At 34.3% G+C, this 26214-nt stretch overlaps 2 protein-coding genes across 2 annotated transcripts; both read left to right on the top strand.

The window, feature by feature from the left end:
• Positions 1 to 671: 671 nt before the first annotated feature.
• On the top strand, positions 672 to 17554 carry LOC117340031 (microtubule-associated protein 9-like). The gene is made up of 12 exons (XM_033901779.1): positions 672 to 767; positions 1996 to 2203; positions 3151 to 3562; positions 4231 to 4346; positions 6016 to 6130; positions 6522 to 7397; positions 7606 to 7734; positions 8642 to 8864; positions 9335 to 9499; positions 10357 to 10502; positions 12415 to 12559; positions 13838 to 17554. Exons 2-12 carry the CDS (start codon positions 2023 to 2025, stop codon positions 13946 to 13948), a joined length of 2619 nt encoding a protein of 872 aa, XP_033757670.1. The 5' UTR covers positions 672 to 767; positions 1996 to 2022; the 3' UTR covers positions 13949 to 17554.
• Positions 17555 to 22573: 5019 nt separating this feature from the next.
• Positions 22574 to 25019, top strand: LOC117340029. The gene is made up of 3 exons (XM_033901778.1): positions 22574 to 22783; positions 23311 to 23430; positions 24568 to 25019. The coding sequence occupies exons 1-3, from the start codon at positions 22595 to 22597 to the stop codon at positions 24922 to 24924; spliced, it is 666 nt and encodes a 221-aa protein (XP_033757669.1). The 5' UTR covers positions 22574 to 22594; the 3' UTR covers positions 24925 to 25019.
• The last annotated feature ends 1195 nt before the right edge of the window (positions 25020 to 26214 follow it).

The following is a 26214-nucleotide window of genomic DNA, read 5'->3' as shown; positions in this document are numbered from 1 at the left end:
CTTTTATTATTTATATATTTTAATTATTTACTTTCTGGTTGATGAGATGCTTTCTGACATTACATGAGTGTACATGTAAACGGGCTGTCTATTTATCAGCGGAATCATTGTATTAATAATATAAGAATGATCGTCACACAAAAATAACTGTTGATCAATAGTTGGAATTTTTTCAGAATTTTTCATGTGATGATATCATTTGATGTAGAACCAGAGACATATACGATGTATATGTGTCTGGTAGAACTATGCGTCCTATACTTACAGGTAATCATATTCAACAATTTTGTAAAACAAAAATCACTTTTAGAACATCGTCGGAATTATAACTTCGTTTTTAGTGTCATGTTTTTATCTTCAGTTTACTAAGTGAAAGAAATTATATTTATATAGGTGATTTACTAGTCCTACAGTACATTGTATTGTAACGATTCTCTTTGGCGCGTGCTCCCTTTAACTGTGTCGCGGGCACTTGTTATCTCCCCTAAAACAAACGGAACGATCCTACCAATCTACCTTCGATTTATATTTCATAACCAAAACGTATCCACGTGAACTCATGCATCTGCTAACATACAGAATTTGGTTTTATAGGGATATCTTACGGTATTTTCACCAATATACAGCACAACTCCCACATCTTGAAAACAAAAACTAAGTTTGAAATTTATACCGACCAGTAATTGCATTCTTGGTAACGTAAAACATGGCCGCCGATTTGTGTTCCTGTGATGTGATCGTGTCATAAATTGGAGCAGTATTGATAGGTAATCTACGCAAAAGTAATTTTCCAGGTTAAACGTTTGAATTATTCTTAGATGCATTGTATATTTAATTGCGACTGGGCGTATAAGCAGTAAAGTTGATACCTAATTCCCCACGTTTTTGGCATGCATGGGCTTGCTTTCAGCAATGTTGTCATTTGTAAACAACTGTGATAATAGTATAACTATTCAGTACCTGTGTGGCCCCCTACTGGATATGATTCGTAACTTTAAAAAAAAAAAGATATTACATGTGTTTTGATCTTATATGCGACCTCCGTCGTGTTATATTTATAGTCCAACTGGAAATACAGCGCATACATATGTCTATAACATCAATAAAACCTATTGAAAATATGTGAAATAGCTACAGTACAGTATATAGCTGTAAAACATGTTACTACTCATGTTTGTGAATGATTTTATAAGATAGTGTGAGTTTTGTTTGCAGTCTTAGTGTTTGCAGTGATTGCCAATTAGGATTGTCTAACATGTCTTATACCAAACTTGTGTTGTGGTATCTGTTTTGTACACATTATCATGCTGCTCTGCGTTGTACTTTTTTGTAACTGGTTAATTTGGTTAACCGTTTGTGTTGTGAGGGTCCCATATGGAAGAGCAGTATTCCAGTTTGGGTCTGACAATGGCCTTGTATACATCTTCGATGTGTTGAGTTTATACTGAGGTCTTTTTTTCAAAAATGCTAGTGGTTTGTTTGCATTTACGTGATGTTGTTTAGTCCCATTTAAGGTGTTTTTTTGTGTGTTATATGCCTAAGTACAGTATTTGCTTGTGTCTACTTGTTGTAATATGTGGTTGTGGAGCTTGTATGAGTGTTTTATTTTAACTTTTGTGTATTTGTTAGATGAAGATGTGATATTTGTATTTGTCTGGGGGAAAGGTCATCTGCCAATCTTGTTCCACTTGCCTGCTATATGTCTCTTAACAAGGTGTCCCATTACCACTTTTCTTCACAGTAATCATCAAATGCAATCTTTATTGAAACAGTGTTTTTATGCCCCATATGACTTAGCCGGGGGCGCTATTCTTCCCTGATTATGGCCAGCCACTACCACAATATAGGATTTTTACAAGGTTTTTTGAGGTCATTTGAGGGGGTTATTTGATATAAAGCAGGGAGAACATGGGCATTCACATTGCACCAACATATTTCTATTGTTTTTCTCTTTAATTTCAGCTAATGTTTTTTTATTATTTTTTTTTTATTTAGGTGCAGATTGAATTAATTTTGTTCAGCATGGATATGGTCGATAGCCCAGGGTATGGGCAAAGGTTCATGAAACCCAAGAAATCGTCAAATTTTCAGTCAGAACTTCAACAGAGGTTGCAAGAGAGACGTAGACAAGGCCTGACTGCAGAACTGACTGATGACAGTGATATCCCTGAAGACACAGAGCTAGGTGGTGATGATGATGATGGTAAATAGCATTGGAAAAACATCCTGCCATGCTGAATTAGCAACCTACATATAAAACTATTTTATCAGGCTTAACATGCAGTAACAGTTGACCTACACCGTTAATGTAGAAATACAATCTGCAAATGGTCTCAGTCTCTTTATTGGCTATTTATATTGCCAGTAAGGTTTCATTGTCTAGGTATTTGACACCATCAAATTGAATCATTTAAATTTTGAAAATGTATATGGTAAATATTTGTGACTAAATCAGTAAATGCATACCTTTAACTTTATTCCAGATTGTGATTTTTTTTAAAATAATAAGTTCAAACATTGTCAGGGACACTTAGGTTAATTTGTAATTGCAAAACATTTAGAAAATATTTTTTCTAAAATGGAGCTGACAATTACAAGTTAACCAATGCAAGAGACACATCTCCCAGATTAATTCTGTAATTGGAACTCAAAGTCAAACTGTGTACACCGCTCCTCATTTGGACAGCTTGTTTGTTGTTGTTTTTTCGGGATCAATATGACAATGTACCAATTGGGGGATTGGTAGTAGTTAGCAATACCTTGTTTCAACTACACATCTAGATCTTGAGCATTTAAATACAATCCCAACGGCAAAGATATTAAGGCTATGAGGCCATGAGGATAATTATCAATTTTCAGAGCAAAGCTCAGCACTTCAGAGTAATAAAACAACATTGTAACTAAGTTACTGTTTAATATTTCATTGTAATTCTTTCGGATTACATTGTCAACATGGTGCGGTATATGCTCAGAACATATCAGAACGTATACAATGTACTGATGTAGCTCTACTATGATGTTTCACTGTGACTGTAGACTGTAGTACATGTATTTGCCAAAGTTTTCCTCAATTTAGACTATTAACAGTCTAGCTAGGTGTCATTTTATTATAATTTAAACTAAAATAAACTTTCTTCTTTATATTTCCAGATGCATATGCACAGTATCGGACAAACTTCCAGCAAAAAAGTAGTAATCGTCCAAGCTCTGCTAAACGTCGTTCTCCTCTTGAACACCAGGCAGACTTATCACTGACTGACACTCTCAGACCTGGTGCTGGTGATCGATTTATGAAGAAGGGAGGTTCATCAGGCGGAAGTAGTATGCCCCCACTAAGCTCCCCTAAGACTCCACCAAGGGACCGATATAGCATGGAAATGCCTTCCCTCTCATCTCCCAAACTATCCCCTAAAGGAAGCTCCAGCATGAGGGCCTATGGAGATAGTAAAGGGGGTCTATCCCCAAAGGGAGATAAAACAAATTCAAAACATAAGCAAGAACAGCCAATGTCTGCATCAGATATGATCTTTGGAAGAAAGACCCCAACAAAAGATTTACAAGGGTAAGCTCATTGCTGGGATTTTATATTTGGCTCTTTTTTTAGTTTTTTTTTTGTTCAAATCATTAACCAAATTTGCTAGTTTGTTAATCTTATCACAAAACATTAATATAGTTATTGACTTAAATTTAAATAATATTACTTCTATGCAAATTTACAGTCCTTCATTTTAGACTATTCTATGAACTGTTAGACAGGTAATATATACTAGTTTTTCTGTAGAGCAGATTTTTTTTTTCATTATCTGTAATGTTCTTTTATCACCAGAAACTTAGCTGTTATGCTCAATATGATTCATTTTTTCACATACACAATGTATAATGGTTGAACAGTTAATTTTGATCATATTATATAGCCTATTCCAGATCTATCCAAATTAGCACTCACTCTAAAGCCTTCAATCTCACTTATATCTTCTCTTACCCTGGTCAGGCTGGACTGGAAGCCTATACAGCCTGACCGGTCTAACCGCACCATGTAACCATGGACTTAGAAACCAGTCAACTATAACAATAACTACTAATGTATAATAGATAATATCTATAAGTTATAAAACACAACATAATTTTTAGATAGTAGCGACAACCATAACATCTGTAGCGGTATACGAAAATGCAATTGAAATGTATTCTTTTAAGTTACACATATTCACATGTACTGTTTATGTTCAGAAAGCCTTATCAGGACCCAAACAAGCCCTGGCAAGCTCCAAACCTGAGGAAGGCAAGCCCGATAATGACAGAGGATGACAGGGGCTCAGGTGACCGAGGAGTCTCGCCTACTTCAGGTATAATCTGGGCTAGTCTTTTATGGCTGTAAGATTCGGAGCATGTGACAGTGTGTCAGGTATGATCTGGACTTGTCTTTTATGGCTGTAAGATTAGGAGCATGTGACAGTGTGTCAGGTATAATCTGGACTAGTCTTTTATGGCTGTAAGATTAGGAGTATGTGACAGTGTGTCAGGTATAATCTGGACTAGACTTTTATGGCTGTAAGATTAGGAGTATGTGACAGTGTGTCAGGTATGATCTGGACTTGCCTTTTATGGCTGTAAGATTCGGAGTATGTGACAGTGTGTCAGGTATGATCTGGACTTGCCTTTTATGGCTGTAAGATTCGGAGCATGTGACAGTGTGTAGTATTGAATCGTTTTCTTCTTGTAGTTTTTAGGGATGAAGAGATTCTTTGTGTAATCTGTAAAATCAAATTCTTTCATGATGATAAAATTTTATCGTTTCCATTATAATAAGAAAATAACATTTTGTGAGTACTTCCTTAAACAAATGTAACACCCATGGTATCAATGAAACTTTTTCATTGAAATTGAAAATGAAAGCAGATGTGAGAAGTAGAATTTATGACTATCTTCACTTATATATTATAATATTCAAACTGCAAATTGTTTGATCAATGATGGTATTTCATCACAAGCTTGTCTACTGTAAATGATAGGCTATAACGTATAAAGATACAACTATTTGCATGCTGTTCAAAATCGATTTTTACAAACAAGGTAATTTGTGGACATATGAATTTGTAGCCAATGGGTATCCAGAGAAAAAAATATAGACAAAATTAAGAATCCCATTGGAAAAAAAATGACTTAAACATGTACGAGGTTCCAGATATCTGATTTGACATTGTAATTAAGGCATAGTACAATTACAACCCATATTGCCAGTTTGTATCGCAAATTTACTGTAAAACATCCTCTGTAACCTTCACATTACTCTGTTATGTAAAATTACAGCAGTATTTGTAAAGAATTTTTATATTGATGGGGGCCTGTGCAATTTTTAAGGACTGTACCTTATTTTAACTTTGTATACAGTAGTATGCCTGCAGTTGTCAATGAACAGTTTCTATGGTTAGTGGGATAGTGCGCCATAGACTATATTCATTGTCAATTGCTGGCATATTACCGTATACCCATATGCAGTGAAAATGAGGTATACAGTCCATATATTAATATCAAACAAATTATTGATATACCATACAAAGTAAAAAGGTCAGAATGAGTTGTGACATTGTGCTAGAATGAATGTGTTGCGACATTGTGCAAGAATTGTTGAGAATGTTCTTGGAGCTGTACGCTTCAGCCATTTGTTGTTAGCCCACCTGCAGTTAAATACCTGAAGTTAAATATGTACCCATTTCGGCAATAATCAGTCTTTTGTCAAAATACTCACTTGATGTTAGCTTTTTGTACAGAGATCATTGGGTAACAGGAGAAAACATTAAAGTTGCGTTGATCAGTCCTTTCGAAATGGCACTGTCTAGTTGACGTTTATAAAGTCACAAAGAGATGATGTCACGAATTAAATGTTACTGATTCCTGCACTTATTAATCCACTGAGCCTTTTTTCACTGCATATATTATGCTAATTCATTTGCCGTCAGAAAAAGTAGAGAGAGATGTTAATTTTTTGATACAATGTAAAAATAAATGTTGTAGGATTGAGAGGCAGAACAACACCCTCCCTAGAATCCTCCCTGAGGCCAATATCAGAGACCCCATCTCCCAGACCACGCCAGCTGTCGGGAGGCACAACTCTCCCCAGAACAACTAAGTGAGTAAAAGATAATCTGACAATATATTGATCTCAAACTGAATTAGTCTCTGTCACATTCTCATATTAGTTTACAAGCTATTGAATCCAGAAGGCTTTTTTTTAACAATTGAAATTGAACTGGCACCAACAATCATGCATTAGTGACTTAAAACTTTTGTTTATGTCTGGAAGTTTTGTACTAACATGGAGAAATAGGCAGGGTATAGATCACAGATTTATCATTAGATATGTCAGTATTGTTAAATCATAAATGTAGCAATACTGTGGAAATTGTATATGGCTGAATAAATGAGAATAAGTCATTGAATCAAGTACTTAATTCTAGTACTGAATAATTGATGTATTGCCTAATTAAATGTAAATAAATAACAATATATTATACCTACAGGGGGATGGAAGGAGAGTTACCTCGTCCACGGCCGAGAAATACCACTGATATATTTGGTAAGACATCTACTGTAGAGGTGGAATTGTCTGATGATGAGGAGAATCAGAAAAGTCAACGATTCTCAAAAAAAAGTCCTGGTCGAAAAACTCCAACAGATCTCTATGGAGGTAGGAAAACTCCAACTGGTGGACAGAGGATGCCTGGCCTTAGTGGAAGACAAACCCCCACAGATCAGATGGGGAGAAAAACACCCCCAAGGGATTTCCAAGGCAGGAAGACACCCACAAATGATCCACAGGGTAGGAAAACTCCCACAAGGGATTTCCAAGGCAGGAAGACACCCACAAATGATCCACAGGGTAGGAAAACTCCCACAAGGGATTTCCAGGGTAGGAAGACCCCTACAAAGGATATGTTTGGTAGAAAGTCACCAACAAGTTCAAGTGTGACTGCAGGTCAAAGGTCGCGATTCTCCAAACAAGGGGACAGAGAGGAGCCACCCCCACTGAAGAAAGAAGCTAGTCTCCTAGATTTCTTGACTGAGGACACGTCCAATCAACAACAGAGGAAACAGGGGGATACTAAGCCGAGGCTACTCAGGGATACTTCTAATGATTCCATTGAAGATGAATTTGAGCAAGCAAACAGGTTTCTCAGTAAGAAACAACAGCAACAGCAGCAGAGACGAACTGTTGAAAAACGACATTCAAAAACTAACCAAGATAATATACCGAGAGAGAAAAGTTCTGATGATCTGTGGTCCTCAAGGAATGCTGATGAGAAAATTCCAGTGGACCAGAGTTCAATGTGTGCTGACATTGAAAACGATCCCCACATGAGAATCAGTGCAACAGGAGAACGTAGAGCAGTCAAGGGGTGAGCGTCAAGTGGTTCATATTTCATGTTTAATGAAATTATAAGATACTGTGAACTCCTAATGTCTGTGTTGATATGTTGTCAACATATTGGTGGTTACTTCACTACTTATTAAAGAGGAAAAACACATAATACATCTGAAAGAACTATAAATTACTGTTTAAAATTCAAGACAGATTTTCTATTCCATTATTTTTCATTTTCATAGCTCAAAGTCTGAGAAGATGACAAATGGCCAGGTGAACAATGAGATCATTGATATGGTGGCAGAGGAACAAGAGAAACATGGACCTGGACATATTAAACCTATTCAACCTGACAAGGGAAAATCAAAAATGTATGTACAACCTGTTTCTCTGACTCTGACAGAACAACTCGTCTTTTTCTCTCCACTTCTAGTGCTGGTCACCATAAACCTTTAAATATAATTTTGTATCAATTATTGTAATGTGAAAGAGAAAGATATCTACTGATAGTTCGCTTATGCCATGGTTCGTTGTCTGTCAACATTTCCTTTAATTGCTACTTGTCCTGAACAACTGAATGGATTTTGATGAAATTTGGTCTTAAAAATAATAAGGCAAAGGAGATCCAATATTGTGTAAATGGAGGATGTTGCTCCCCTGGGGCCGTAGGGGCAGGGTAAAATAGAGGAAATGGAGGGAAATCGCTTTAATTGCTACTTGTCCTAACTGACAGAATTGATTTTGATGACATTTGGTCTGGAGCATTATTAGTCAAAAGAGATCCAATGTTGTATAGAAACAGAGGGTGTGGTTCCTCCATGTCAGCCCTCGAGGAGTAGGGCCCAATAAGGGAAATAGAGAAAATTCCTGTAAATCGCTACTAGTCCTCAATGGATTTTGATGAAATTTGGTCTTGAGCATTACTGTATTGGGCAAATGAGATCAAATGTTGTATAAACAGAGATCATGACTTCCCTGGTGGGGCCAGACAGGTAGGGTGGGGCCTAATAGCTTAAAAAAGCAAACAACTTTAAAATCTATCTTCGTCTTTAAGAATGACAGAATTTTGTCCACAAATGGTTTGAGTAAATTTTAGCAGAAAAAGGTAAACAAGTATTTGTAATATAACTGAAATAGAGTAATTTGTCATGATAACTGAAATATCCAGGTGAGCTTTGCAGACCCTTTGGGCCTTTGTTGATTTATGTTTTACATATTAAGCAAAAAGAAACTACAATGTACAAAATGGAACAATAATTTTATTTACGTAATTAACAGAGATGATGGGAAACGTCAAGTCCATAAGCCCAAACCCCGCCACTCCCTCCCGGGGACACCCAGTGGCAGCAATGCATCACTCAACGAGGATACTTTGAACAGCACACGCTCAATCCGAGATGCCATATATGCAGAGTGGAGAAAGGAAAAGATGAAATCTGCTAAACAACAGCTTGCTGAAAAGAAAAAGAAAGAGGGAGAATTGGAGAAAAAGAAAAATGAAGTATGTCTTTTAATTTTTCATGAATTTCAGTTTGGTTTGCACATCATGTAAAACCACATTTTTATCTAGGTATAGAGAGGTAAAACCAAAAAGTGAAACACTGGTCCTTAATATTTTTTTTCTTGTAATTGAACTAATTCTCCTTTTTGCATTAAGCGAAATCGTAGTTGGCTGCTATATATATATTGGTTTACATATTTTTCACAAGAATATTTTATGATCATTTTACCCCATTTAGCTAAGGTATAGAGATATACACCTGTAGGATTACCACCTTCTCAGTGAATTTGTATCAGATCAATTCCTTAACAGATCATTATGTACTCAAAGCATTGTATGATAACATCATGTTTTGGATCAGAAATTTTGGATGAATGAGAATCAGTATGATGATCATAATAAATGTACTATTATAATACTAAGTTGTAAAATCTGACTATTTTATAGATAACGTTTTGTTTAATTTACAGGAAAAGAAAGAAAAATTCTTAGAAAATAAAGCTTCATATAATGCCTGGATGGAAAAAAAGATGGAAACAACTTTGAGAGATCAAGCACGAGAAAAGAAGAAAGAAGAAGAGAAAAAACTCAGAGAAGAAAGAGAAAAAGAACAGAAGAGAAAAGAAGCTGCTAAGGTACAGTAGCGTAGTTGACACAAGAAATTTTGATCTTATGGAAAATTTTACTGAAAAAAATTGTTAATAGTTTATAGGTCTATTCCTTTTAAACATATATGATTGGACTCGAGGTTTCTGGTACAAGGAGCACCGAAAGGAAAGATTTATTTTAACAGCAACATGTAATAAATTATGTATTCCAGTGTCCAACAATGTTTTGGAGCTATCTGTACTCAAGGGATTTATATTTTTTTCTATAATGACTGTACTGCAGTCAATCATTACCTAATGTATATATATAAAGACCAGTCACAAGAAGGCAGAAGCACTGCTGAAGTGGAAGTGTATCAATAGACCAGTAACAATTTTATGAGCTGAATTATGAAATGTGATGGTTTGAAATTTAGGCCACATGACTTCTTGTTAAAAGATATTCATCACAATGTTGTACAGTGAATGTTTCCATGCTTACTTAGTAATTTATTATGACCTGTACAAACAATACAAATTTAATTTCAATTTACCTGAATGGAATTTGGGTACAGACACCTAAGCAGAAAGATGGACAATTTTTAGTTAACCTCTATGAACTTAGTATTTGATGCTATCCCAATGCCATCTATATTCAGTGTTTGCAGCCACATTCTTACCTGGCCCACCTTTAATGCATTGATTGAACTTGGGTGCTTTTATCTTAACACCATGATATTTTTATGTAACAAAAATGATTTCAAGTATAAAGTCAAAAATCTCAAATTTTAATATGAAGATTGGATCTTGACTACTTGACAGGTATACAACAGTCGTTATCTGTGGAGAATGTTCTTTGTGTGTGTGTGTAAAAAAAATTGTAAATGTTTTTGTTTTGGTTTCAGAATTTTGAAATTTGGAAAGAATCAAAGACAGACATTATAAAGGAAACAGTGAAAGAGAAAAAAATGACTGAATATGAAAAAAAGAGAGAAAAGGAGACTGAAAAGAAAGAGCGTGAAAAATTAAGTAAAACAGCATATAGAGGATGGTTTGTACATTTCTTAACTTCATTTTATTTTTCTTTTATTTAAAAATCTAGCTAATAGTGTAAAATTTAAAGTATTGGACTATTCTCAGACTGATCAGCTATCACCACATTTACTACATTGCTGATTGACTGTTAAGGTCACGATTTTAATGTTCTTTGAAATTTACATTTTTTTGCAGCCTTGCATCTCAAAAACAAACAATAGATACATATAAAATAAGGAAACCATAGTTCAAACTCAGAATCGATTAAATAATGTCAAAATATAAATAAAAAATTACTGATTTGTGTGGAGTCTCCTGAAAAAGTGCAAGGAATATAAAACTACAGTACTCTAGAATAGTAGAAGTCTCCTGCTTCTCAAATCGTAAATAGGCTTTGAAAGTAAAACTCAGAAGAAAACTATCAACAAGCGTCTACTGAAGATAAGTTATCTCCCTTTTGTTTCCATGGGCACAAAAAAATGTACATGTATATTTATAGTGTTTTTTCTCTAAATTGTTTCACCAACAATATACTAAATAAAAAGTTGATGCTACTATTTATCAAAGATATGCGCTTTATGTAAAACTATGTAACCTTACATCTTTATACAGAAAAAAGGATTCTGACTTAAATTTAGATATATTTATGATAAAACTTGAAAAGGAAATATTATGAAGAGTTTCCGTTTAAATGTGATCATTGCTCATGTGTTGAAAAATTGAGGGGAAAATGTCCAATTTCACGCATAAACAAACTGTGCCTCCAGATGTCTATTCCTTTTTTCGTTGACTTTATTCATTGGACAGTCTATTGTCTAGCTTGACCAAGAAAATACTATTCTATAAATAGCCTTGTCTAAAGGCTATATTTCATTAAGTGATGCGATATTATCAAAAGCCAAGACTTCTTGTAACACTGGTTTGGATAAAAAGTGTACACTTGGACTGGCATGATTCCATTTTGAATTCCCAGACTGTGAACTTAATTTTCATTCAACAATGGCGTTATCAAAGAATGCTTAAATTAGTTTTGAATAGAAAGTTTGATTTTCATTCACTAAGATCTTATTGAGATCAAACAACATACAGTTCATAGTATGTATACAAATTATGTTTAAGACAGCAATTTGGAAAAGAGCATAGCGTACACAAAAATATACATTCAACCGCCTGTACCAAGTACACCGTGTATGGTTTCCAGTAGGATGCAGTCTTCTTCATTTCTTGCTTGATGATATTTCCTCAATCTTTCCTCTCAAAGAAATCTTTGGATACTGTCTGTGTCATACTGTCTGTGTCATACTGTCTGTGTCATATTCTTTTGCTCTTTTTGTGGCAAACTAATTTCTTTCATCAGCCATTTTTTTGTTTACATCAGAACATCAGCTTTTACATGAGGCTGCAGTGGCTGAATGGTTAAGATGTCTTGACATTTTATCACTAGCCCTCCACCTCTGGGTCGCGAGTTCAAACCTATGGTAGTGCAGTTGCCCGGAACTGATCATAGCCCAATGGTTTTTTCTCCGGGTACTCTGAAACCTGGCATGTGCTTAAATGACCCTTGCTGTTAATAGGACATTCAACAAAATAAACGAAATAAACCAAATCAGCTTTCACACTGCATTTCGAGACTATGAATCAATATGTCGTAGCCTCATTTGCATGTTATTTCATCCTCTCGATAATTTAGATCAGTCAAGAATTTCCATCTATATTCATGTCATTACACATTAGTGTCACATGAAATTTGGTAAGGGATGTAATTTCTTTAATTTGCACTTTAACTTCATCACAAAACTTTTAGTTGCATTGGCGACAACAATCTTTAAGAATTTAAAATAATGTCCTATGTGAGTGATTTTTGGTACATGTTAATTGTTTTGCTATACATTCAGCAAAAATTTAAAGGTATTGTTTTTGTTTTGCAGGAAATCAAAGAAAGATAATATCATTAAAGATCAAGTAAAGACTCAAAAAACCATGACAAAACAGCAAATCAAAATGGAAGAAAGGAAGAAACAAGAACAGGAAGAGGATGCTTTACGACGCTATCATGATTGGTTAGACAGCAAGGTATGTCATAAGACAATGAGTGTGTTATTTAAAGTATTAAGCTATCAAAGCTATTCAAGTCAATGGTCCCACACAAAGTATTGAGCTTGGCTGATACTGTATTCAAGTCAATGGTCCCACACAAAGTATTGAGCTTGGCTGATACTGTATTCAAGTAAATGGTCGGTCACAAAGTATTGAGCTTGGCTGATACTGTATTCAAGTTAATGGTCGGACACAAGGTATTGAGCTTGGCTAATACTGTGACGAACTGCCTTCTCTCCCTACACTACCTTGTCGGTTGTCTGTTGCTCTATCTTTAACTGCTGTACTGTATCCTGTCTATGGCCTCGTTTGTCCTGTCGGAAGTCTAGACCTCGTTGATGGTCATTTGATGTTTATAACTCTGTAATAAGAGTAGTTGTACCACTGCCACCATATGAGCGTGACGATTTATTAGCTAAACTATACCTGCCTTGTTGAATGACTCTTGACCAGTCCCATATATCTATGTGTTGGTAATTGAGACTAGTGCAATGAGCCAGGGCACGATTTGACAGGCCGTCACTTAAATTTATAAAAGACCTTACTGGTTTTATGGTTCAATGATAACGTGTTACGAGCCCGAAGAGATTCCAGTAGCTTAATTAAATGAAAACTATCATATGATTCATTACGTAAAATTATAAATCTGAACAAGCTCACTATGATTGGATGGAAAGGAATTGTCATTCATGATCAATAGAAGGAAGAACTAAGCTAACTATGATTGGATGGAAAAGACTTCGCACTCAATAGAAGGTGTAGCTAATAATATGTAAATGTATGATTGGATAGAAATGACTTGTCATTCAATAGAGGGTGCAACTTAGTTATTTATATTCCGTTGGAAAATACTTGTCATTAGATAGAGGGTAAAGCTTAGTTATTTATGATTGGATGGAAAGGACTTGTCATTCAACAGAAGGAAGAACTAAACTAACTATGATTGGATGGAAAAGACTTGTCATTCAATAGAGGGTGAAACTTAGTTATTTATGATTGGATGGAAAGGATTTGTAACTCAATAGATGGCGGAATTTAGATATTATAATAGATAAAAAGGATTTTCTTTGAGTTATAAAAAATATATATGCAATTTCATTCAGTTGTAAAACGTTTAGTCTTTACATTAATGGTGAACACTGTGGGTCCCTACACATGTCATAAACTTAATAGATAACAACTGTTAAAACCACTTCCGTCAGTTAAACTACCATTAAGTAAATGTTTATTTCTGTATTTCCGTATCTTTTACAGGATGTCCAAAAGAAGCACGAAAAAAGGCAAAGAAGATACGGTTCAACTGAGGATCTGGATGATCGACCAGCTTGGAGTCCTGCCAATAGAACCATCCCATTCGGCCGGTGACCGTAATCTATCCTTACTTTTCGTGCCTAAGAGAGACTTGGAGAGACTTGGATTTATTTGTTAGCCATGACTCTGAGATTTTGAAAGAATCAGTACTGACTAGATACATAGTGTAGTTAGAATATTGAATAGTTCAACAAGGATTGTCCACGTGTCATATATATATCCCGAAAATGTTCCGTCCACATTCTGCCTTTATTACACATGCTCAAAGCATAAATCAGTGTAAATGACACAATTGTTCAGGAAAAATGAAAGTCTAGGTTCAGTACATAGGAAAACCTAAAGAATGAGAAAAGTATGTGAAAGTTTCTGTAAAGAACCGTCCAAAAGATAGTCATATGTCCATGCCTGTCTTTTTAAACTATTCTTGTTGTGGTTGGTAACTTCAACAAATCATTCCCGTATAACCTGATCAGAATCCACATGTGAAGTGAACGTAACATGACATGAAACAAGTTTCCCGAGAAAGTCATTCAGTGTGAATGATTCAAATGTTTTCGTGGACCATCCACTGATCCAGGTCCTCAATGTCGAGATATTGTTTAAGGATTGCAAACAGTTTTGTTTTGCATGTATTTATAGACATGTAGTCATGTATATATATATGTATATGTGTCAGTGCTAATCGGTGTAAACACACATTGATCTGTATGTTGTATAGAGATGTTCAATGGTGATGATAGACTTAGTTCTACTAGAAATGATATAATTAGCTGATGCATTGTTACACTCCACAGGTACTACCTGAAGAGACTGGATGTTCTCACCACATTTGTATGTCAGTTTGTCTTATACAAATTCAGTCTTTTAAAGTTGTCAACTTTTCCATGTGCGTCAGTGCCTCTTGGAATAAATGGCATGGAGTGTTACCAACTGAAATTAGTCGCATGACCCATTTTATTGAGTGATGACCTTTTGTTCATTTCTATGCCAAACTTGAACCTGATAAAAAGTATTACAGATTTCTTTCATAATATTACTGAAGTACTGAAAAAATGTACTAGGTACCATTATGAGAGTATATTTGTCCAAATGTCCACTACACTACCAAGTCATCTCCTCATTAAACATGTATTGCAGAATAGATGAAAATAAGGTATTTAGGGATTTCTTAGTCCCGTTTTCCTTTAATGTATTTTAAAACTGGTTATATATAGAGAGGTTACCTGTCTCTATCACAACAGAAAAGCTATTCTGATGATGAATGGACCTGTTTTGTGTGAACATGTGTTCTTGTTACAATATCAGGCGGGATGTAAGGATATCACCTAAAGTGAAATGCCGCTAATTAATATGCAAAACTGACAATTTCGAAAATATATTAGAATGTTACAATTTATTACAAATTGTAATAAATAATAAGCAAGTGTATTATTTTCAAAGCAATAACTTGATAAAGATCTCTCTTTTCTTCTTTTTTTTTTGACCTACATAATTGCAAATGACTTGTGCGTTGTCACTTCCGGGATCTCGTGAAACGGCCTTCAAGTGTTGAACCACGATTAAAAAATAGTCCCGGTCAAAAGGTCACAATGTCAACCAATCAAAACGCATTTAGAGTTTATTCTACGTGTGGTATACACAGAAATTAATTCAACGGTTGTAATGATTAATCAATGCCTTGGGAATTTAAAAACACCAACCTATTGAGGTGGAAAGTTGTTGTATTCGATGTAACCCAAATGGAAATTTTAACATATCAGGAACGTGATTCAAACTCTTTTATTTTATTCATATTTTACAACTGAACCATGCTTTTAAATGTATTTTACCTCATAAACATGTTTGTATAATGTCTGTAGCACTTTCCTCCCTTTCGATGTATTATCCTATTTTCAATCCCAATCACACCTCTTACTATTTTAGATGCCGTGGTTTCGGTTCTGAGTCATGGTATCTCAGTCGGTTAGGACGACTGCCGAGGGATCTGAGGTGTGTGGTTTGACACTCCCTATCCGTGTCAGTTTGTGTTTCTCGAGAAGCTGAGACGCAGGCTAGTTTGTACTGTCCTGGTTGTGTCCTCGGGCAAGATACTTTGTTATAATTGTTCTGGATGGCATGCGGCTGGCCTCTTATTTGCTGTTCAGTGAGATAGTCGCCAACTACATCAATGATACCCTGCCTCATGGTGACTACATCAATGATACCCTGCCTCAAAGTGACCCTGGCTATTCAAGGGGTGATAAATCAAGCAAATTAAACAGCAATTCAATTCTGAGCTAAGGTATTTGATATTTACTCAGTTTATACTCGGTTTGTCTCACACAGTTTATCATTTATGAGGGAAGTCAAAGCAAACTCTAATTACAATTCTAACAACAAATGGAAAAGACGATAATATATCATGCTTTTGATGTACTTTATACCCATGTCAAATTACTCTAGAAAAACAATCATGTTATACTAGATCATTTAGAATGGTAGTCATTTCGATAGGCAATTATTATTTTAGTAATCGGTGTCGCAGACTAACTTGACCCTAGTAATCTGTGTCGAAGAATTACTTTACCCTTATTATATTTTTCTTCCATATCGTCAAATGTGCCACAAAATAAATTTCTTACAACACTTAACATGACGGAGCTGGTTTCCAATTGCACTAAAGTGTCACACACTGGTAAGGAATACTATGTTTTTCTAGAAGTTTTACCAGAACCACAAAGACAAATTGAGTTTGATTAATACCATTGTTTTTATACAAACTAACGCAACTTGTTTATGGTAATGTCGTGTTTATGGTAATGTCGTTTGAAATCGTAAGTTATGTTTGTAGCGAGCACATGCGTTGTGTTATATTCATAAAACAACTGTACAGTATATAGTTTTACGCCAATCGCGTAAATTTTACGCTCAAAATACACAATATCCTTCGTTGTATCATGCTATGAAAACAATGTATTTCAAGGCTTCATACTTATAATAAAATCATATGTGTTAGGGAAATCGTGCAACTTCTTGCATTCTGTGATATTTCATACTGACATACATGTAGTCATTAGTATAACATATAACCCCTGATAGTTCATGCTGATATTTATCATTAATATAAAATCCCTTTTAAAACATATTAATATTTTCACCGGTTAGTAAACACTTAATTTACATAAAGATGGGTTTCAGATACTTTTTATTGATAGTTTTTAGGCGAGTTTTATTTTTCCGTTATTGATGTAGATTTGAACATGAATGAAATCAGTTTCTGGGAGTTACAGCTAACTCGCTGTAACGACATTGATTCGAGTTCGTTTTAAAGACGTGTACATGTCCATATTTAGAATTCTTGTGTTATTACATGTGTACATTGTAGTTCGATATCTGATGACTGTTGCAGCTTATTCCAATACAGATAAAGACACATTAATTTATTACTTCATATGTTATCAACTGGAAACAGAAACTCAACTGAACCCCATCTTTAACCATGAGCGAATGTAGTATTCTTTGAAAATATCCATCATTACGAGACTTATTCATGTCGACTTTAAGGATATTCTGACTATTTAGATGAAACTACCAGATATGGATATGAGGAAAATATTTTTATCGAAATGTCATTTCGTTGTTTTGTATCCGATGTTGAAAATAAAATGTCTTTATGTAGAATCTAGTTGTGTTTTTTGTTTTGTTGTTTTTTTTAACAAAGAAAACTGATACACTTCAAAAATAATAGTTTACAAAAGCTGACACTGAAAAAAACTTCAAAATGAAGTGTATGTAGGATTTTTTCTTGGTTATTAGACAAGCACGAAATCTATTTGACAGTGAAATGAAACTACTAGTATGTATGTGAGACATATAACGGTATCGCTTTCTTCAACAAAAGGGCCTATAGTACACATGGAACACCCGATTATAAAGTAGCATTGTACCAAAAATATTGGTCTATCCAACAATCTACGGTTCATCTAGCTTTTTTTCTACTATGTGATGATAAAACGTATTGGAGTTAGTTGTATTATTGAGCCAACATTCCTTTAAGTTAGAATCCCCTCCGATAATATGTACCGTCTTAGATGTGTTATTAATTTTATATCAAAACTGTTGCTATTGTTAATAGATCTATTACCCTTGTTCCAGTCTATTCACTCGTGTAGTTAATACAGTGTTTTGATATTGGCATTGAATGTCTTAGCAATAAATTTGAAATGGAACTTCGTGTACATGTATATCAAACTTTTTATCCTACTATATGCAGACGACACGATTTTATTTTCTGATAATCCTACTGATCTACAAAATCAGCTTGATATATTTAGTGAATACTGTACTCGATGGAAATTAAGAGTTAATAGTGATAAAACAAAATGTATGGTGTTTTCAAAAGGAAGATTTGTCAATAGACATGTTTTCAAATTCGAAAATGTCGTAATTGAATGTGTGAACAAATTTACGTATCTTGGTACAGTATTTTCAAAGACATCTTCATTTAATGATGCCAAGAGTCAGAATATTAAAAAAGCCTCAATTGCGATGTGTGATGTTTTGAAAAAAGGAAGAAAGTTGAATTTATCGACCAGGTGTATTTTTGAATTATTTGAAAAAATAGTGAAACCAATTTTGTTATACGGTTGTGAGATATGGGGTTTTACAAATATACAATCAATTGAGCGTTTTTATTTAAAATTTTGTAAATTACTATTAGGTTTGAAAAAAAGTACACCAAGTTACATGGTATATGGCGAACTGGGTACAAACCCACTTGTAATTGACATAAAAATAAAGATGATTAATTTTTGGTCAAATATGATTATATCAAAAGAAAGTAAATTGAATGTTGTAATGTATAATATGTTATATCATGTATTTATTAATGAAAATAGAGTTGTTCCATACTTAAGTTTTATACAAAATATTTTAAATGATTGTGGTCTGATGTATATATGGAATTCTCAATTCCATAATAATTTGAACCCACAATGGGTTAAAGCTCAAGTTAAGCAGATGTTGTGTGATCAATTTTTACAAAAATGGAATAATGACATTTTTAATTCATCGATGTCAGTCTGTTATAGAATATATAAAAAAGGGTGTAATTTTGAAAAATATTTTGATATATTAAGTGACAACGACAGAATTTTGATGTGTAGATTTAGAACAAGTTAAATGGAATAATGTAAATTATCAAAATAGAATTTGTCCTTATTGTGATATATATAATACCAATGACATCGGTGATGAATTTCATTTTCTATTAAAATGCCCATTTTTGACTTTGGAAAGAAAATTATATATTAATAAATACTATTATACGATACCAAATATTATAAAATTTTCACAGCTAATGAACTCTACAAATATCAAAACATTAAGAAATTTATGTAAATTTATTAAAGTTCTGTTTAAAAAAGTTATACAATTTGTCCTCCTTATATGTTGTATTTGTTGAATGTTGTTAATATGTTTCTATACATTGAACTTTTGTAAAGAGATTGAATAAAGAAAGTTGAAAGATATGGAGAGGTATGAAATCAGCAGTGAAAACTGAAGTGGGAAATAACACTTTTTCCAGCCATACACCAATTAAAACACATATACAAATGTATCACTGACCAATCAGAAAGCTCGATACAAAGGCTCATAAAGGCTTCTAAAGAAACTAAAGAAACAACGTTACAAAAGAGATACGAATCTGAATGAAATTAAGTGCTTGCTATAAATCAGAAGAATAATAGCTTGGGTTTTGTTAACGATATTGAATGGTACATTCATGTAATTGGTACACACTTTTCGGCGTAAGATTGTGTTAACCAATCTAAACTAACACTGACAGTACGTACCTTGCAACGCTTGAACTATTGACACAAATCAAATGCTTAAATGTCGATATCACCAATATAATGATATAAAAACCAATTATAGGTTGAGGTCTTTCTTCGGTGCATTTGAAATATGATCGCATGGCGTCGCTCGATAGATGTTATCAGGATTTTGATCTTTGAAAGGAAAATGAATCGATCAAATAAACAAGAAATTGTGTGCTTCCACTTATATAATGTAATATGTACAAATGTAGCTAATGAAAAGGGAAAACATTTTAAGGAACACAGCCCCGCAAATAAGTGTTAATGACTACACTTATATACTATCAATACATGTATCTGTAACAAACTTTTATTTTTAAATTGTAGCTCTGTTATAATTAGCTGTATTATTTTAATTAGATGAAGTGCTGATTTTACGCTCATATTGGATTAATAACTATTTCGATTTTATTCTGAAACGTTGTTGGCATGTCTGTATATAAGGCCTCATCAACAGCACATTACGAATATGACCAGGTGTTCTGGAAGCGTAAGCACCGGAGCTTCAGTGATGGCAATGTTATAAGTAGTTCCATAGTAACAGGTATACAACAATATACACCAATGATTTCATTTGTTCTTATCAAAAGAAATAGAATTTCCCCACTGAGATTATGGTGACGGTCGTAAGATTTGTCCGTTGTATTCCTTCAAGTTTTATCACAGACATATTTACTCCCACTCTATATATTAAAAATCCAAGAAAGATAAATTAATCTGAAACGTGAATGCATGATTTTACTTGTAACCTCTACGGAGAGTCTGCGAAAGGTATTCAGCCTTTAGGCTTGTGTATGAAGCATACCAAGCTTCAAAAATAGTTTTGCTGTATCAAATGAAAATAATATGCTATTCATTGTCTACTTTGCTTTCGTAATGCACTATTTGAATATATTACATTAACAAATAACCTTTGTCAATACCATACGATTTGATCATACACCATGAAGGTTTTATGGATTTATGATCATTAACTTTTTAATCCCTCCCCGGAAAAGAAAACCTCAAACAAACAAAACAAAACAAAAACAACAAAATTCACTATATGTGAATCGTTCAAATTAGAGTCTCTCACATCGACAATGACATATTTGGTCATATTCCATATTGTTTGATTGTTATTTTTGAGAACAAAACAAACATCTACAAAACCCCAAAAATGATAGAAAAAAACATGATACAACGAAAGGAAGAATCTGATCACCAGCATATATACAATTGTATATATATGCAAATGTATAAAATATGATATTACACGCCATGTCTTAAGCTTGAATAAACAATCTTTCGCTTTTTAAAGCCGCATCCTAGTATATTTACATCGTTTATGTTTTGTTCAAATTAAAATCCAGTTAACGGTTATAGCCACCTTAAAGTTCTTTTGATATCGCACTAATATCATGTTTCACCCAAAGCTGCCATTTCCTTACCCTGAACGGCCATCTAGGAGCGGTATAAAAGCTGGGGAAACACATGTATATGGCAATGGAAATTTAAAAATCTAATCCCTCAAAGACATGTCGAATCGTTTTGGGTCATGACCCTTCGAAGTGAAACGTCTTGTTCCTTTCCGGTGACAGTGTTTTGTTATTTAACACAGCGCCTTAGTACGATATCAGAACCTCCAATCACGTGGATATTTACAGATATTTTCAGTTCCATTTTCACCTCTTGAGGAAGAAATGGTATTGTTTCAAAACTTTTTTGAGGTTCCTGCACACAGGTCATTTGGAACTTTTCTCCGAGAAAATCCATGGATTTGAGGTGAGTTTTTGTATAAATATGGAGAACTCAAATAGTTAAGCACTAACCTAGCTGTAGAATTAAGAAAATGTATCTTAATATGAAAGAAGCGTTGTATATTACATTGTGTAAGTATATAGCATACATTAAACGTCACTGTTAAAGAAGGTGATGGACAATATTCATATAAAAAGCGCGTTTAAAGAACGTGAATACTAATTGAAATATCTCCATATATTTCTTTATAAATTTAATTTTGGTTTCTTTTTGTTGGATCAAATGTTATTTTTTTGTGAAATGTCATTTGACTTATGCACACAGTAAAGGGGGTATACAAAATATGATAAACATGAAGTATGAGAGAGATACACTACGACACGTGTCATTTGATAGACGATTTACCACTACCATCACTGTGCCATTGACGTTCTTACGTGGTTGTACTTGTGGGGCAGTAGTATACATGTAAGCATGATTAGGTCGGTAGATCGAGAGTGACTTCTTTCGTCATTTGTGTTAAATGTGTTACATATCTAATCATTAACACATTCAATGTTTCATATGCACTACGTGTTGTTAATCCAAAAAATTGAATATGATTTTGGAAATGTACCTTTTAGAATAACGTATTAGAAAAAGCAATTAAATGCTTCGTATGTTGTCATGCATTGATTGCTTTCAACACCTTAAAACATTAAATTGCCAAGCTGTAACTCGGCGATTCCGGGTTACTTCACAAATGCCGTCTTCGCCTACATGTACATACCTAACTGGGTATCAAGGTAATATTTGCAAGCTGTAAAACGTACTTGTAAAAGGTTCATGCAGTTCTGTACGCCACGTATTCAGTGTGCCTGTTTTGTTAATTGATAAAAGACGTTCTAGTTATTCACCGTAATGACTCCTCGTTTAGATGGTTTTTCAAATAGCATATTCACGGGATTTGATATCTCCACGACTCTCTCAATTTAGCATTTCTTTTAAGATTGTTACACGTAATATCTCATAATACAGTCAACTTCCTAAATGTTCACATCATGATTATTTGGTTTAAGTGGTGTATGCGATATGGGTCAAAGCTCAGGATGACGAGTGTATAATGGAGGAAAGTGACGTCATCACAGATGTGCGCCATGTTTGTCTTGGTGCCATAGACCTAGTCACAAATCCATCTGTCGAGGAAAACAACGGAAATGATGACGGCTTCAGCCTGCAAGATCGTCTCCGACGACTGAGGACTAGAACATCGATAATGTTCCGAAGTCTAAGGTCTCTCAAAATCCATTTTGTGAGTATGCTTGGTGTTATTTGTATCTACAAGACAAGTGCATTTGCCTCTTTGTTAATTACATTTTTATTGAAAATTGTATGGTGATCTTCTGGTTGGTCATTTGAAAAGTATAACAAATATCAATATCTAGGTGTTTTTTTCGTTGTGTGTGTGTGTGTGTTGTTGTTGTTGTTTTATATATTTTGGGAGGGGGGACACTGTGTTTGACAGGAGACGAGCGTTCATTTACATGCTAACCACTCTTTCTATTTCCTACGTAAGTAAGAACTTATGTTAACTTTGTTCACAAAAGTTGATAACATGAACGTTGTATATAAAAAATTATAGATTAAATAGTACGTGTAGCCTTTCCTGTCAAAACACTTGTTTACAGTTTCCGTGTACTCTTGCAAGGGTCGACGTGTGAATTCATATTTTGTTGTGATCTTGTCCCTACCCGTTTGCATGTCTGTTTTTTTTTTTTTTTTTTTTTTTATTTATTTATTTTATCTTATTTTTGACAAATACTATGTTCATATGTCTAGCAACATCGGGTAGATAATGCTTGTATGGATGAAGGATTTATCAGTGATATAAACCGTCCATGTCTGGAGCCTCTCGACTTCGGAAGTTCACAGTTATCGCCTATTCACGATGAAGCACAGGTACGTACGCAATTTCGGAATGCATTTATAAGTTTCCTCAATACAAGAAAAGAAAAAGCAACCAAAAAAAACCCAAAGAAACACAAACAAAAACAGACATAATAATAAAATGTTCACGCAATATTAAGCAAAAATAACAATATAAAGCAACAATGTTTTCTTAAGTGATAACACTTTAAAACAATTAATAAGTATCATACCAGGTATACACTGAACAATGAATATGAAACTGCACCCTTCGAGGATTAATCATTAGGTCCAATGCCAGGGACCGAAAATGGAAATATTGAGGGATGCTCGAAATTCGGACTAAACAAGAGTTAAATACAAAAAAAGGAACTTTCCTACTCCAGAGTTAATCAATTTCATAATGTTTGGATAATGAATGAATTTTTAAACCATGAGATAAATAAAGGTTACACAACTAAAAAGCGAGTGTTTTCTGTAGTTTTGGAAAAATAACTAACGAGAGTGAAAGAAATACAAACACAACAACCACGAGTTTGTGTGACCTATTTCCACAACAATAGGAAAGTAGTTTTGAGAATAGATTGTGCCAACATACTAATTGATATGCAAAACTAACAATTTTTGAAATGTGTGGAACATTACAATTTATTACAAATCATAGCAAATAATTAGCAAGTTAATTATTTTCAAAACAATGAATTGATGAAATCTACATCTATTAAAAAAGATATATGACGAAAAAACAACTGCGATATATACATCTTGTGCTTTATCATTTTCGGGACCTCGTGAAGCGGTTTGAAAGCGCTAGCCAAACATTGATTAGAAATAGTCCCGGTCAAAGGTCAGGTTGTCAACCAATTAAAAACCCATGAGAATGTGTTTCAACAGTGGTAATGAGTATTTCATGCCCAGGGAGTTGAATAATACCCACCCATTGTGGTGGAAATGGGTATATTCTGAACTTGAGTGTGTGTCATCCTCACTCAACTACCGTGCTTCCAAATGGTGACGAATGAACAAATGAAGTTTAGTATAAGTAATTTGTTTCTGTACATTAGCGCATTTCACCAACCTTACATACTTACATATAACACATGGGTTATATATTAATGTGTTCACTGTTGAAATGAATGTAATAAAACAACTACTTAATACGTTTGACAGTTGCTGCGTCGACTCGAACAGGATTATACATCCCTAACGATGGTTGCCGGGGTAATGGAACTTATGCCTGAGGACAGTGTCACAGAACAAGCAACGACAATGACAGAGGCAAATGTCAGCGTACAGAGCACTCTCTGTGAACTGTTCCTTACAATATTGAAAATAAGGCGCAATGCTTATTTATCAGGACAACTTTTGGAAAGCCACGTGAGCGGAAGTGGTTTGTACAATGCCGTCGTTCCATGGTGCTCAGTTAGAAGCATGGTGTGCCGCGACGAAAGGAATTTTATCATATTGTCACGGATTGTGCGATTTGTCGGTATATTTAAAAGCACAATGAGGGCAATAGACATTTGATGACGTGACGTTGATCAATTATCATTATATACCTCAGATTTTTTACCCAATTTTATATCATTCCCAGTGTTATTTTTTCTTAAAATTTGTTTTTTATTGCAGTTAAATATGTTGAAGGAATACATTTTTTCATATTTTCTAATATTGTTTTCATGTTTGTTATGCCGCCTTTGTTGTTCAATGAAGAATTTCACACATGAGATGAAATACTCCATTCACTGATATTTTACATGATAAATATCTTTCGCATTCAGATTTCTTTTTATTCCTACCACAACAAGAATTAACATACACATATTACTGTAGGTATTTTCCGCCGTTTCGAAAAGAAATCGTGAAAATATAACTATTTATAAGGCGAAGGAATTCAACAGCATGTAAGTGCATCATTGTGGTTTATAAAGGGATGTTACACGGTAAGTATAGATGATGGCATGATGTAACACCGAATCGTGTTTCACTAAAGCGAAGATAATCCGAATGGCATGAAATCATACAACTCGAACACCCCAGAGAAAATATCATGTGTACATACATGAGCTAGCACCACATGGTCCTGGATAACACCTGGTGTATTATTTAAAGGAGAGCGTGAAATTATTCTGTAGTCACCTGTATCACCAACGAGACGTATATCTTATGTCTGCCAATAAAGGTATGTCTTTTGTGCAGTCATCAGTTCACACTCTAATGTCGGTATAATGATCGATATCGGGTAATGCTACAACTAAGGCTTGTGACTTAAGGAATGGGTGTCTGCTCCAGTGTTTCTAATAGATGCCATTAGGAATCTATGGTCAATATATATGTATTATGATTGTTATGTTTGTTTTCCAAACAGTCCCCCATACACACAACCGCAATCTGTATCTATTCCAACCCAACAATCTGTATCTATTTCCATCCCACAATCTGTATCTATTCCAACCCAACAATCTGTATCTATTTCCATCCCACAATATTCATCTCACCACCACCACCACCACCACCACTATATTTTATGTGGCATCAGAATTAAGTTATACTTTCTTTACCTTGTGTTCTTAAATCTTGCATGCTTGACATAAATCAAAAGAAGTCAGCCGTGAAGATTTTCAAAATCAAATGTTTATAAAACACCTGGATGTAACTCGTGTAGTTACCTTGGAATAAACAAAAATACAGGTGTGCGTGAGAAATATTACAGGTAAGTCAAACTAACAGTTTTACTTTAAGAAATAAAATGAGATTGAAATGAATTATGTAAATGTTATTTGAGTAGATATTTATAGAAATATTCATTTGATTCTA

Source organism: Pecten maximus, chromosome 12, assembly GCF_902652985.1.
Source record: "Pecten maximus chromosome 12, xPecMax1.1, whole genome shotgun sequence".
Lineage (NCBI taxonomy): Eukaryota > Metazoa > Mollusca > Bivalvia > Pectinida > Pectinidae > Pecten > Pecten maximus.
Note: the sequence above shows the minus strand (reverse complement) of the source record. Positions and strands in the feature narration are given on the sequence as shown.

Coding starts and splice junctions, on each gene's coding strand:
- LOC117340029 (XM_033901778.1), top strand. CDS start 22,595: ATGGAGGAAAGTGACGTCATCACAGATGTGCGCCATGTTTGTCTTGGT. Junction 22,784..23,310: donor GGTCTCTCAAAATCCATTTT/GTGAGTATGCTT, acceptor TCATATGTCTAG/CAACATCGGGTAGATAATGC. Junction 23,431..24,567: donor CTATTCACGATGAAGCACAG/GTACGTACGCAA, acceptor TACGTTTGACAG/TTGCTGCGTCGACTCGAACA.
- LOC117340031 (XM_033901779.1), top strand. CDS start 2,023: ATGGATATGGTCGATAGCCCAGGGTATGGGCAAAGGTTCATGAAACCC. Junction 2,204..3,150: donor AGGTGGTGATGATGATGATG/GTAAATAGCATT, acceptor TTATATTTCCAG/ATGCATATGCACAGTATCGG. Junction 10,503..12,414: donor AAAACAGCATATAGAGGATG/GTTTGTACATTT, acceptor TTTGTTTTGCAG/GAAATCAAAGAAAGATAATA.